The sequence below is a fragment of the Callorhinus ursinus genome, unplaced genomic scaffold (assembly GCF_003265705.2).
Source record: "Callorhinus ursinus isolate GAN/ISIS: 27379988/994484 unplaced genomic scaffold, GSC_fseal_2.0 scaffold4, whole genome shotgun sequence".
NCBI classification, from domain to species: Eukaryota; Metazoa; Chordata; class Mammalia; order Carnivora; family Otariidae; genus Callorhinus; species Callorhinus ursinus.
Window position 1 is genome coordinate 134018215 of NW_027397066.1, and position 15127 is coordinate 134033341.

Genomic DNA, 15127 nt, shown 5'->3' on the forward strand with positions numbered 1-15127 from the left:
GCTATCCCCCTTTTGTCCTTTAGTTATCAGTGTATAATATCTTAAAAAATTTACCTAAAATAAGCTGTCAATTTATTAATGAAATCCATCACCGTTTATTTGGATAATCTTGCTGCCTGTGGTGTTAAATCTAATGAAATTCAAAACCAAAAAGTTCTTTTTTTTTTTTTTTTACTGGTCAGTTGTTCATAAGAGTAAAGAAAAGACTGAATTAAAACCTAACTCAACATCTTCATAGAAACAGGTAACAACAGATTAGTACAGTCTCTGTCTCGAGGAAATCAGTTACTTTGAATGTTTTAACTAGCACAAATAATCATAACTCAAAAGAGGGTATTTCCTATTAAGTAATCTTTAAAGAAGTCTAGGCATTACTAAAAGGGAAATATCTGCTAACTACATTCAGGTACTGTGGATTAGATACGATTTCTGAAATGAGTTAGAACCTGTTCAATTTGAGTTAACTGCAGACATTTGGGGCCCATTCTAGTTAACAACGGAAATCATTGCTTAATACTTTCACTTTTAATCTCAAACCACTTCTAGTCTAGTCCTGACATACTTAAGAAATCTTTTTGGGACTGATCGTTTAGGAATCCTCTTGCTTTTTTACTGTATGTGAGTCAACATGCTTTTCTTAATATAGCCAATATGTATGTATGTATGTATGTATGTATGTATGTATGTATTTAACTAGGAAGAACTATTTTCCATCTCTGTTTAACTATGAGGTCTTTCTTACCAGTAGAATGAATACAATGGCAATGCATTTCAAGAATGCATAGACACTAGGGTTTCTCTTCTCTCTCCTCCTCCTTGGTAACATAGAGCTCTTAGTACCAAACATTTGAGTGGAAAATTCCCTAAGGCTACCTTTTCTTATGCTAATGTATTTTTTCTTCACTTGCCTCAATTTGCAAAATATTACTGTTAACCCCTTAGGTGTCTTTCTTCCCACAGCCTATGGGAAGCATTCTCATTGTTGTAGCTGGATCACCGAATTGCATAATGTTGCCTATTCTAGACTGGAACTATTGAAGGGAGAAAGGGGCATAAAGGCCTTTGTATGAATGGCGCATTTGAAGTATTCATTTTATATTCAGAGCATGAGTAGAAACAAAACAATTCTTTCTGAAAAATGTCAGTATTTAAGGCATGGATTCTGTGATGCATTTTTTTGTATTAAAATGCAAAAAATGAACAATGCAGAGACCCATACTTCATTTTTTGCTACATTATATACGGGCTTGAGTTCCAACATAAATTATATCCTGGTATCTCTTTTTGTAACTGCAGTGTTTTTAAATAATTTGAATTAATACATCAACTTTCAGCAAATAGATTAAACATTGGGTTTTATGAGTTTGTTGACTATGGCCCCAGCATCGCTGTTTTCTGGGCAGTAGCCAAATAATGAGCAACATATTCCATCATGTTTCTAATGTGCTTATAATAATATAATTCAAAAATCCATGCAGGCAAGAAGATACAGTATATATAAACACTAGTGATACTGGATCCCATTTATTGAGACATTATTCTAGATACTATGATAAGAGCTTTACACACTTATCTCACTTAATCCATTTAACAGTGCTCTAAGGTATTATTATTATCCCTACGGTAGGCAGAATTCTTAGATGCCCCCCACTATTCTCATCCCTTGGTGTGTATACCTTCTCCTAGATATTCCACCAAATACTGATCTAATTACTGTTATGAAGGGATTTTGCAGCTGTAAATAAGACCCTAATTCAGGTGAATTTAAGAAAAGGGAGATTATCCTCAGTGGACCTTCCTTAACCAGGTGAGCTCTTAAAAGGATCTAGGCTCTTCCTGGCAAAGGGGATTTGAAGTGTGAGAGGTATTTGATATGGGGGAGACTCTCTGTGCTTTTTTTTTTTTTTTTAAGATTTTATTTATTTATCTGAGAAAGAAAGAGCACGAGAGGGGAGAGGGTCAGAGGGAGAAGCAGACTTCCCACTGAGCAGGGAGCCCGATGTGGGACTCGATCCTGAGACTCCAGGTTCGCGACCTGAGCCGAAGGCAGTCGCTTAACCAGGTGAGCCGCCCAGGCGCTCTGTGTGCCGGTCTTAAAGATGGAGGGGGGCTACGTGGTAAGGAATGTGGGCAGTTTCCAGATGCTGAGAAGGGCCCGCCACTAAGAGCCAGCAAAGAGGTGGGAAACCTCAATCCTACAACCACAAGGAACTGAAATCTGCCACAACCACATGAACTCAGAAAAGACAGCAAGCCTCAGATGAGATCACAGCTCCAGCGGACACCTCGATTTCAGCGTTCTGACACCCAGGCAGAGAACCCAGCCATGTCTTCCAGGGGACCTCTCACCTACAGAACTGTGAATAAATAAATGGGTGCTGCTTTAAGCTGCTAAATTCGTGGTAATTTGCTATGCCCCATAGAAAACTAATACAATCCCCATTTTACAGATGGGAAAACTGAGACGTTATAAAAAATAGGCAGCCTAGCATGCAAAGGGATAAAAAGGGGGAAATGAAAAGTTCTTCAACTGGCTACTTTCACTTATAAAGTCACATTCAGTTTTTCACTAAAACCACGAACATAGATTTGCCCTGAAAAGCATTATGAATGTTAGTTGCCCCATTTACTCTCAGAGAGAAGGCAAATATCTGTTATTTTCTCCCCATACTTCTCCAGGACAGTAAATGTTCTCCTTATTCATTCTCTATTCAAGATACCCAAGGATTTTCTTTTAAAGCAAGACTAGAACTCGTTCTGTTGGGAATCGTTAGGATTTGTGATAGTAATCATTCTACTATCAGCCCTTTGTCCAGAGTGGGTTGATAATCCAGGGTCTGATATCTGCACAGAGTCAATTATTGGAGCTACAGAGAAGCTACACAAGAGCTTCCCAACTCTCTGTTTGTGCTCAGGGCATAGTTTCTGAAATAGAATCAAGTACGTGTTTTGCAAGTGTTTTCACCCTTGGAGTTTTCTAATGTGTTGGCACTGCTGTTAATTCAAAGGTTAAAAAGTGTGCTTCTCCCAAGTTAATTGTCCAATTAGCTTTACAACACAGAATTACACGCAGGGTGGCAGCTCAGGCTGTAAGAACAGTTACAGTATAACTAAGTCTCAGTAAAAAAAAAAAAAAAAGATGGTAAATAGTTTTCAAATGCCTATGGAGTAAGCTAGGAGTACAACAATTCTCAGTCGAATGCACACTTAAAACTTCATTTCTTCCCTTCTGCAACTTGGTCTCTGCACAAAGACAGTGCATGAGAAGTGAAGCCATCTCCACGCCCATCTCTCATTACTTAGTGATAATCATCTATACCATGCTAAGCAGTAGGGAAGTGGTGTTGATGTTGTCAGTACAAAGTTAAATGAAAGAGATCTCAGACCTCACGTTGCTTAAAACAATTTAAAATGTGGCACCTGCACCCCAATATTTATAGCAGCAGTGTTCGCAATAGCCAAACTAGGGAAAGAGCCCAGGTGTCCCTCGACAGATGATTGGATAAAGAAGAGGATACACACACACACACACACACACACACACACACACACACACACACACAGTGGAATATCACTCAGCCATCAAAAAGAATGAAATCTTGCCATTTGCAACAACACGGATGGAACTAGAAGGTATTATGCTGAGCGGAATAAGTTAGAGAAAGACAAATACCATAGGATTTCACTCGTATGTGGAACCGAAGAAACAAAACAGATGAATATACGGGAAGGGAAGGAAAAATAAAATAAGGTGAAAACAGAGAGGGAGACAAACAATAGAGACTCTTAACAATAGGAGACAAACTGAGGGTTGCTGGAAGGGAGGTGGGTGAGGGGAAGGGGTAATTAGTCATTAAGGAGGGCACGTGATATAATGAGCACTGGGTGTTATATGCAACTGATGAATCACTGAACTCTACATCTGAAACTAATGATATACTATATGTTATTTAAATTGAATTTAAATTAAAAAACATATGAGTAAATATCCAAATATATAATTTTAACAACATAAAAAAATAAAATGTGGCTGGGCTTGTGCAGTCCAATTGCTGACAGGAGTCACAATAAAAACTTCCACAACAACAACAACAACAACACAAAGACACTTTGCTGTGAGTTCTTCTCCCAACAGCCGAGGGAGCTTACACAGATTCCTAACAACACCTACTTTTAGTTCTGTTTTATTTCTACCCAAGGATATAGCTGGGACCACATAGCAGGGACCCCCTATATTTAGTGCATCATCTTCACTTTGCTCAATTAAGATTTCTTGATATCCTAGGTTCAGTCCTGGGGAGAAAATAGATTACTCCAGATTGCTAGTCTTGTTTACTACGCATTCTATGCATTTTTGTCAATACCAATGAAGTACTCTGGGAGTGTTGTACCTGCATAGTAGGGAAAACTATAATCTTAAATTTATAGTAATTTTATTTTTTATTTTTTTAAGATTTTATTTATTTATTTGACAGAGAGAGACACAGCAAGAGAGGGAACACAAGCAGGGGGAGTGGGAGAGGGAGAAGCAGGCTTCCCACTGAGCAGGGAGCCCGATATGGGACTCGATCCCAGGACCCTGGTATCATGACCTGAGCTGAAGGCAGACGCTTAACGATTGAGCCACCCAGGCGCCCAATTTATAGTAATTTTAGAATTTTTCCCAAAGATCTTCAAAAGCCAAGATAAATGCCAGATTTTTTTAAAGGGGGGAGGGGCAGAGGGCAAAAAGGAGAGAGAATCCTAAGCAGGCTCCACGCCCAGCACAGAGCACAATGCAGGGCTCAGTTTCACGACACTGAGATCATGACCTGAGCCGAAATCAACAGTCAGACGCTTAACGGAATGAACCACCCAGGTGTCCCTGAATGCCGGATTTAGAAAACAGATGTCCTGGTATTTTAACCACCTATGCTGGGGGTATTAGATCACATGCAAATTTCACAATTCTCTGGAGCTTGGCTATGGAGTTAAACCACAGGTTTACTAGAATCCGATCTAATTTACACAGTCTTTTCTTAGTTTTGTATTTCCTTATCATCATCAAATAATATTTGTTGAAAACTGATGGCGTATGTTTAATTACTAACTTTAGGTAGTATGATTTTTAAAAAAAAGTGATGTTTACCATTAGACACATGCTCAAGATGTTATGTCAAGCCCTGCAAGAGTTAGTAACCCCACCATAGCATATTTTAAGCCTTCCTTAATTAAGGAATAAAATCACCCCCAGGCTCTAAGTTACAGAGTTTCTTTTCTTTCTTTCTTTTTTTCACATTTCCACATCTTAACAAAAGATGTGAAAATTAAGATGTATTTTTTTTTTCCCAATTTGCCAATGGTCTCTATAAAGTCACCTCACCAAGAGAGAGAAAGCCGTGTTTGCTTAGGGCGTCAGTCACACCGGGGCTGGGCTGCCCGGTAAAATGTGGCATGGCAGTGTCTCTAGCTACCCACACAGACGCTTCCCGTCCCAAACACATTATTCTTCACAGAACTGCTCTGAACACAGTACAGAATGCAAAGCAGTGATGCATGCCTCTCTTGTTATTTTCATGGTCTGTTAGAGAATGGAAACATCAAACATAAAATCTATTTTCCAGAAGTTCAGCCACAAGTAAGATTTTATAAGGAAATTAGTTCCTTCAGTTTATCTGAGGCATCCTTTAAAGCCACATTTTGTAAAATGGGGAAATATAACATCTCTGTATCAGGAGGTTAATGGTGTTAATATATTATTTTGGAGAAGAGGGAGGGTTATTTGGCCTCCCTCACCGGTGTTTCTCCTCCCTCATAGATGGTCAGCATGTGGCACTCCCTCACGGAAGCCTTCCTGTGGTATCAGAAAATGCATGACTTTATTCAGCGCCTGAGGATGAAAGGTGCTAATGTAATTATTTTTTATATTAAACCACAAACTGTTAGAATACAAATAACTCTAAGAAATATAAAGTGAGAGCTAAACACACGCCCAGCTGGGGAAGAACAGCAGCAATGCAAAGAGGTGCCTAATTTTAGAAAAGCTATTTTCTGTTTTGCTTTTATAACTTGGTTGATAAAAGGAGCTTTATTATCTTTTTAAAATCTTCTATATTGATAATAACATCTGGGGCGCTGTGTGGCTCAGTCGGTTAAGCATCTGCCTTTGGCTCAGGTCATGGTCCCAGGGTCCTGGGATCGAGCCCCGCATCATTGGGCTCCTTGCTCAGCGGGAAGCCTGCTTCTCCCTCTCCCACTCCCCTGCTTGTGCTTGCTTTCTCTATCTTTCTCTCTGTCAAATAAATAAAATCTTTAAAAAAAATCTGGAGATTAGGAATGTGAAATCCTAGGAATTCTAATGAGACTGTATGGGATTTTCCCAAGTAAACCCAGAGGTAAATAAGAAACACTCAGAAATTCTGAAATATGTGATTGGTGGTCAACATATTGATCACCTCCACACTGGCAATCCGTTTCCCCAGGTGAATTTGCAGATTTTCTAGGACACTGTTGTGTGAGGGTGTATAGTTTGGAAGAACGCACGGGGCTGTGCTGGGACACACAGAAAAGAAGGGGAGGTTCACTAAGACCTCACTGTCTTCTTTTTTTCCATAATGCTGAAGATTGTGTTTGATGATATGTTTTGAAGCACTGTAAAGTGCTTATTAAATAGAAATTCAAAAATAACTAGTACCAAGCTATTTCTCACTGTATCAAATATGTGGGGGTGATAGCTACTCATAATTCATTTTAATAGTGTAAATGAAGTCTCTGGGATGCCAACGAAGCAGAATGGAAGGCTGGGAGAAAATTGAGAGAACCTTGAGGAAATGATGCACACTCTATAAGAGAAGGCAGTTGGGATTGACCCCAGCCAGACCCTGCCTGACAAAACAATGATCATGCAGATGTGCGCTTCACATGGTGGTTCCAAGTCGAAGGTTCTGACCATTTTCGATCTTTTCATCTCATACATGCTGTACGCCCACTGAGCCCTTGAATCCAAGCCTGGGTTGAAATCCCAGCTCTACCATTTACTAGTGGCACAGCCTCAGACAAGAAACCTACCCATCAATACCTCCAGTTTCCTTAACTGTAAAACGGAAATAATTACAGAAACTTCCTCACACAGTAAATACTCAAGGTCTTTTTACATTTGCTTTCTCTAAATAAATTCACAGAGAGAAAAAATGTCTAATGAAGCAACCAAACCTGGATCGGTCTATTCATAGCCATCAAGAAACTCAATGTCTCATCAAAAGTCTGTTCAAATATCCCTAAAACCATCACAGGGAAGACCTCTGCATTTCTTTTTTTTTTTATAAAGAAAATTTCTTTTTATTTTATTTTATTTTATTTTATTTTATTTTATTTATTTATTTGACAGAGAGAGAGAGAGAGCACAAGCAGGGGGAGTGGCAGGCAGAGGGAGAGGGAGAAGCAGGCTCCCTGCTGAGCAGGGAGAACCTGAGGCGGGACTCGATCCCAGGACCCTGGGATCATGACCTGAGCTGAAGGCAGTCTCTTAACCAACTGAGCCACCCAGGCACCCAGACCTCGGCATTTCATAACCCTGGAATTTGTGGCATTTACAAACAAGGCAGAAATTTCAAAGTCTTGAAGATTTTACTTTTTATTATACTTTACTGTATCGCATAAAAATATATTGATGGGTTCCCATAAAGTTCTCTTTATTACTTTCTATAGATTTTCAAGTTGTTATACTACGTGACATATTGGTTGTAATATATGTTATGATTAATTGGTTTAATATTGTCTTTGGGATCACACCTAAGAAGAGTTAGTCATTGAGTCCAGTATAGCATTGTTTCTGTAGGAAAACCAGATGACTTAAATCATCTGGTCATGAGGTCAGAGTGCAGGACCAGAAAATGGCACCAGGAAGCCAGCTGATACTATTGAGGTTTGGGTTAAGGAGAGAACGAGGGGGAGGGGAGACATGCCCAGCTAAGAAGGAGTTAGAAGTGCCCCTCAGTTTAGCATGGGGTTGAAACCAAAATTGTTTCAATGGTCTTCATATATTCTTTTTTTGGTGGGCAGCAAAGCAAAATTTATTGAGCGATAATAAAGTGATTGTACAAAGCTCCTGAAGAGGGAGGGGACCTGAGAGGGTTGCCTGGTCTTCATATATTCTTGTAGAAACATCTCATATAGTTTGGCAGAGACTAAATCCATTTTTTAAAAGGGGAAGAAGAAGAATGTACTGCTCTTAAATCTGAGATAATAACAAAAGCAATGAGCTTTACCGGTTTATACACACACGTACTATGATGACATTGCAGCCCAGATAAACTTGAGTAGGAAATAGCTGAACATAAAAAGATCCAGAAAAGAAACCCGATATTGTGATTTTTACTGACCTCTGTGATGTGGGGACATTTTTCACGTGTCAGTCTGGAAGTTATTATCTTTCTACCAAAATGCAGATGCTCTATAAACCCTTCCTGGTGCCCCAAATAGGAGAGACCATTCCCAGGTAGGAAGCAGGTGCCCCAGGCATTTTGCCAAGAGTCTAACGGAGGTGCCTGAGCATCCTTAGCTGCCAGTCTTATACAAACCTGGAGCGGTGGACTAGAAAGAGTAGCTGTTCAGGCTATAAAAACCTACTAGATGAAGGTTTGTGCTTAAAATCATAGTTTTGAGCAACTGCAGTGAGAGACACCGAGGAGTCTCTGAAATTAGGCTGAAACAAAGTGCTGTTTCCACTGGGGCTGTTATGCACAAGGATGGTGGAGGGATGTAGAAAGGGTGTACTAAAGACAAGGCACCAGAGAAAGAACAGGAAGTACATTAAGACATCTCCCCATTTCCCTAAGGTACATCAAACTAAGGAATTAACCAGCTCCCTGGTGAGGAGGGGTGTGAGTTAATGCCACAGACTCTCATATACTGTTTGTAATTAAGAGCTCATTTTTACGCATGGAGCGTGTGTATTTGTATCAGCTCAAATGTCAATTCACGCCAAGTCATATGGATCGGAAGTAACTGCCTGAAACACTGGGTTGGTAAGGAATCTAAGTCTGAGGCTAGACTCAAAAACAAATATTGCCTTAGATGGAGAGAGGGAGCCAGGCCTGGGTGTGGAGGGGAAGATCAGGAGCCTTGATGACAAAGTCTAGGCCTTAACCGGTGGATAAATTATAGACGGTTGTTCGCTAATATGTGCAGTTGACCCTTGGACAGCATGGGTTTGAACTGTGCAAGTCTACTTTTATGCGGAACTTTTTTGACTACAGTACAGTTCTGTAAATGTATTTTCTCTTCCTTATGATTTTCTTAATAACATTGTCTTTTTTTAGTTTATTGTAAGAATACAGTACATAGTACATATTCAAAATGTCATAATCATCATCATCAACTGTTTTATATTATCCATAGGCTTCTGGTCGACAGTAGGTATTAGTAATCAAGTTTTGGTGGAGTCAAAAGTTATACGCAGATTTTCAGCTGTTGGGTCAGCACGCCTAACCCCTTCATTGTTCGAGGGTCAAATGTACAGTCATTCTCAGTGAATCTTGTCGTTCTCGTTATAAAGTCCTGAGTCCAAGGAATCCTATAAGGTATTAAGGTTGTGATGAGACAGGCACCGCTTTGGAAACAATTACTGTCAAAAGCTCAGGGCCAAGAAGGTGCACAGAGGATAGGCAACAGCTTTCACAGCTTATGCCAAACAAGACCAGCTTCTGAGTGTGCCACAAGCCGGGGGCCGGGGGGGGGGGCGGGACCACTGTGTGGTTCAGACTTCATCCCACAGGGGTTGAGAAGACAGTGCTACCGAACAGAGTAGTGATTTAAAGCCATCTGGGAAATATGAATGGAAGAAACAGAATAAATTCCTTCCTGGAAGGCTAGCTTGTGGCTGATATCTCTTTTGGATTCACAGCTTGTTTCAAAGTCCAAGGAATAGGCAAACGTGTTCTTAATTTGAAGATAAAGAAGGAAGAGAAGCTATACACACTCAAGATGGGCCGACAGACGCAGGGCGTCACCCAAGAGAAGCAAAAAGGCAACAAAAGTTATGGACTCTGTTCAAATCAGCCACCTTGCTTGGGCTGTAGTCTTCTTGCTGGTGGCCAGTTTTGATATTTCGTCAGCTTTCTGGTCTTCGTCTTTCTTGCTTACAAGGACTAGGATGCAGTTTAAGTACCTGAGCATCTGTTCCATTAAATGATGCTGAGTAACATTAAATTACAACCATGGTACTAAGAGCTGACACGTGGATGTCAACCACGTGCCAGGCATCAGAACTCAGGTGTTCCTTGTGGTCTCATATTTAATCCTCACCACGTGAGGATTAACAAAAATAATATTAAATGCATAGAGTGCTTGATATGTGCCAGGCATGGTTCCCAGCCCTTTACAACCGTTAACTTGCTTACTGTTTACAACAGCCCTGTAAGGTAAATACTAAGACTCATCGTGAAGAAACCAAAGAACAGAGGTTAAGGAACTTGCCCAAGGGCACTCACAGCAAGTAGGTGGGCAGAACCAGGATAGGAATTCCGGTGATCTTGTGACACAGGCACTCTATGCACTGTCATGTGGAACAGAAGTGAGCAGGGACCCAGAGAGGTGAACTCTCTAGCGTAGGGTCACAGAGCGAAACCTAACTCACAGTCAGGATTTGAATCTGGCTCTATCTGACCTCAAAGACTGAGCCCCCAAGGACTCTCTCCCACTGCCGTAGGTTGGGCCAGAAAAAAGTTTTTTCTTTTGTTAACCTTTACCATATGAGGCTGTGCTATACTGCCTTTTAAGCATTTGAGGAAATCCAATTATTTCGTGAATGATACATGTTCAATTTTCAGATAATGCAAAAGCCTGCCTGGAAAAAAAAAGTCTGAATTCCACCTGGTTCTCTTTTGTTTCAGAGGAGACTGGGCTCATGCCTCCATACACATCACCCAAGGGAACCAAGACAAGGTTTCTAAGAACCCTTTGGCTAATTACCCTGAATTATTTGATACAAAGGCATTATCAACACAGTGCATTTTAAAGATCTGGAACTCTCTATTTCGGCTTGTGGATGATGTCCAGCACAGGCTTCTTTTATACCACCCACTCAGAATGCAGTGCTAGGATGGGGGAAGTATGTGTGAATGTCGCAGCATAAATGTGAATCTGAATGCACTCCAAAGCCAAACACAAATGCTTTTGGATTATTCATGGCTTCCTTCTCTTCACACCTCTCCTCTCATGTATTAAAGGGACGAAAAGGGAATCATAGCAAGTCCATTTATTCACACATTTATTTTTCTGCAAAACTCAAATCCCATCACTTCTCAATGACAAATCAAGAACATGACATTTCTTAGGGAAGCATACTCAGAAAGGATTCAAATCACAAACAACATGCTATGAAGAGCGTATTTAAGAGCAATACCTTGATCTGAAAGCCAGTCTGAAGCCTTGTTTGGTTGATAAAATCATACTCTGGTATTCCCCAACCAACTTCACCAACATACTCATGTTTATATTTTGCTGGTAAGCTTCTGTTTGAGGCAGGCCTCCATAAATATCTGAGATCTCCACTCTTTTCCAATGCTGGGCGTTTTTCTCCTATATAGGAAGTGTGCTGATGAACTTTAGTTAGATGATCTTTTATATAATCTGGGCCTTAAAAAGACAGAAAGAAAGACTTTTTAAAAACTTTACACTTGGGGCACCCGGGTAGCTTAGTCGGTTAAGTGTCTGACTCTTGATCTCAGCTGAGGTCTTGATCTCAGAGTCCTGAGTTCGAGCCCCAGACTGGGCTCCATGCTGGGCGTGGAGCCTACTTAAAAACAAAAACAAAAACAAAAACAACTCTACACTTTATTCTAAAATGTTGTTGTCATTTTAAATGGTGAAAATAATAATAGCTAATGATTATATGGCTTGACCAGGTTCTAGGTGTTATTGTAAGCCTTTTAGATATATTAGTTCAGTTAATCCTTATAACCGTGAGATACGTAATATTGTTTTCTCCCGTTTATAGGTGGGGATATGAGGCACAGAAAGACTGGTTACTCTTCTAGAGTCACGTTGCCAGACCGGCCGTCGGCTCTTAATTGTCCCCCACTCTACTGCTCTGTTTAGAACCAACTTAATACAGATATGTCTTAGATACTAAAAACCCTCACTTGTGCCACACTTGTCGGATGTGGGCTTTCAGACATTGAGGTGTTTGATGTAGATAGATAAAATCCTGAAATAAAAATTAGGAAATTTCCCAAATGTATCAGAAGCAACTGGAAAATGGGGACTCTCAGATGAGAAGGGCAGCTTATAACAGATGATGACCAAAGGCAGGGGTATTTAATAAATATCAGTATTTTAAATGTAAGACAGTGAACAAAAAGGAATCCATGAAATGTGGAAGTGGGTAAAACAAGCAAACATAGGAGAAGGTCTGGGAAAGGATCACTGAAATAAACCTGATATTGAAAGGTGAGGATGTGAAAGGTAAAGGGGAGCAAAGATCTATGGGAAGAATGGTACTGATTTAAAGTAGAAAGTGAGCTGCTGGCCAGGAAGAGTCTCAGAAGTCCCAGAACCAGCATAGCTGCAAGACTGTATGGCCAGGTTAGGGATGCAAAGAAGAAACTTCATTCTCATTACCAGAAGTTGACCAGAGACATTGGAGGTAGAAGCTGTGCTGCGGTCATGATGTCACCTGAGTCTCTCCTGGCGCTGGAGCTCCTTTCATCCGGCTCTCGGCCCAGGGAGCTCAGTGTTTGCAGAGCACACAGATGGGCCAGGGCTTTGACCAGGTACTCCAACAGAATGGTCAATGTGCTAACAAGTCCGTGCTTAGAAAATTGTCTAAGCTTTCCCAGGGAGTGGGGGACATAAGAAATTTCTCTTCAGACACATGATTTGGGCAGATGTTTTCACAGCTTCCTAATCACCATCACTCCCCATGATGCACTGAGTATTCACTGTGGCTAATTTCCCTTAATGAATACATTGGGGCTTCCATTTTATTCACGTCGGGTTTTCCCTCAGGTATAACGACTTCGGTAAAGAAGAGAATGGCCACAGCATGAAAAACTGTTTGTTTGTTTTTTTTCCCCTCAATGTGACAGGGGTTGAAGTCTTACCTACAAAACTCCTGTCATAAGGAGATTTTGCAGGGTCCTCTGTACGCAATGAAATACAGAAGAACGGTGGTTAGTCTTGTTGAAATTTCAGTGTATGTGCAGGCCAGTGTTTTCCCAAATGTTTCATCAAATGCTGCTCCCATGAGTGCACCACGAAGATATATATGTGGGAGGCGGGGGTGTTTTACAGTCAAAAACACATCTGGGAACATGGCTTGCTACCTTTGCCTTTTAGATATTCACAGCATATGAAAGCATATTAAAAGCTCTGAGAAATCCTATGGTAAGTAAACCTGTTTACAATTAGGTAACTCAGTGTTTCCCAAGCTTATTTAAACATGCATCTTTCCTCCCTACTGGGTCCTGTTTACACATTCTGCAGATACCAATGGACTTGGGGAAATACGGAGCCTCTCTGTAATGTTTCAGTTATCATTAAAATTTTGTCATCACCACATGCTACTACAGATGTGAGAGAAGATATATATTTGTAGTTAGTTCCTTAGTCACTCTGTGGACTGCAATTCATTTTTAAAAAGAGCCACGACTTGACAGCAGAATCAAAAGCACTTAGTTTCAGACAGTGTAGCTAAAGGTACACATACTCTGCAAACCAAGAGTATGTTTAAGGGGCGATGGGACGGGCAGGGGGCTTCAATCAGGGTTCTCTGTGGCTTTAGTCAAGTCACTGGATTTTTCTAAACTCCTGTCTCATCTGTGCTTTAGAAATAGTGTGATGGGATATTCATGGCACAGGAGATTCCTGGGAAGACCCTGCCCCGGGCACATAATGGACTCAGGCATCTGCCTTAAGAGACAGAGGCAGCTAGACGCCATAGCGCAAGCCAGTCCCCACATTCACAGCAGATGCTCCAGAGCCAACCCAGTGTTTACCAGACCCAGATGTCCACATAGCACGGCCCAGCCAGCAATACACAGAGAGGTGCTTTCCTTAAGGAGACCACTCCCCAGGTGTTTGGCTTTAAGTGAGCCATTTTTGCTCTTCTAAACTTCATCCTCCAGATCCTAGACTCTATGCTGGCTCTGATTTGTGTTGAAATTCTAGATTTACAGTTAAGGATGTGGTTTTTGACTCTAAACTACTGCAGTTTCAAATCCTGGCTTTGTCTTAGACTGGCTTTGTGACCCAGGAAAAGTTATTCAGCCTCTGAGTTTTCGGCTCCTTATCTATAAAATGAGCCTGGTGATGCCTACCTATCTTGTGGCCATGTTGAATGGAGAGGAGAGAATCAATTTTAAAGAAGTGCTTAGGTGAGAATGTGGCATATAATATACAGTTAATATTATTGTTAGTGTATTTTCCTCTTTTTTTGTTTGTTTTTTATTTTTATATGATGTTTTGTCTTACTTGTTGAATTTTTAAAAAACATATTTTAGGAACTTTCACTGATGAACGATTTATTCCTTACCGTGAACTTCAGATCCTTTCCTGAGGGAAAGGATCTAGATCAAGGTTTGGTAAACTTTTCTTATAAAGGGCCAGAGTGTAAATATTTTTGGCTTTGTAGGGCATACCATCTCTGTCTCAACTACTCAACTCTCCCATTGTAGGGCAAAAGTGGCCATCAACAACATGTAAACAAATGAATGTGACTATGTGCCAATAAAGCTTTATTTATGGACATTGAAATTGTAATTTCATGGAATTTTCGCACGTAACAAAATATTATTCTTCTTTTACTCTTTCCCTATTTGAAAATGTAAAAGCCATTCTTTTTTCACCAACCCTACAAAAACAGGTGGCAGGACAAATTTGAACCAGGAGCCATAGTTGGTTGACCTCTGCTCTAGATGGTAGGAAGATGGTGGACGCCAAGGGAGCAGATTGCCACAAAGGCCGAAAAGAGCACAGAGAGGACAATCTGGGAGGTTTCCCAACAAGCTTCATCTGCTGCCAACCCTTGAGAAGGACCCAGCTATGGCATGTGTCAGTAGAAAAAGAGAAAATTCCATCTCTGAGGCAAATGTCTCTTCCTTTCTTCCTTCCTTCCTTCCTTCCTTCCTTCCTTCCTTCCTTCCTTCCT

At 40.6% G+C, this 15127-nt stretch overlaps 1 protein-coding gene across 1 annotated transcript in view; it reads right to left on the minus strand.

Moving 5' to 3' along the window:
* The window catches only part of SPMIP2 (sperm microtubule inner protein 2), a 92392-nt gene that overhangs the window by 31565 nt on the left and 45700 nt on the right, over window positions 1-15127 (minus strand). The window contains exon 4 of the mRNA XM_073891272.1: window positions 11384-11616. Coding sequence (XP_073747373.1) covers window positions 11384-11616 — 233 coding nt within the window. The remainder of the gene's footprint in view (window positions 1-11383; window positions 11617-15127) is intronic.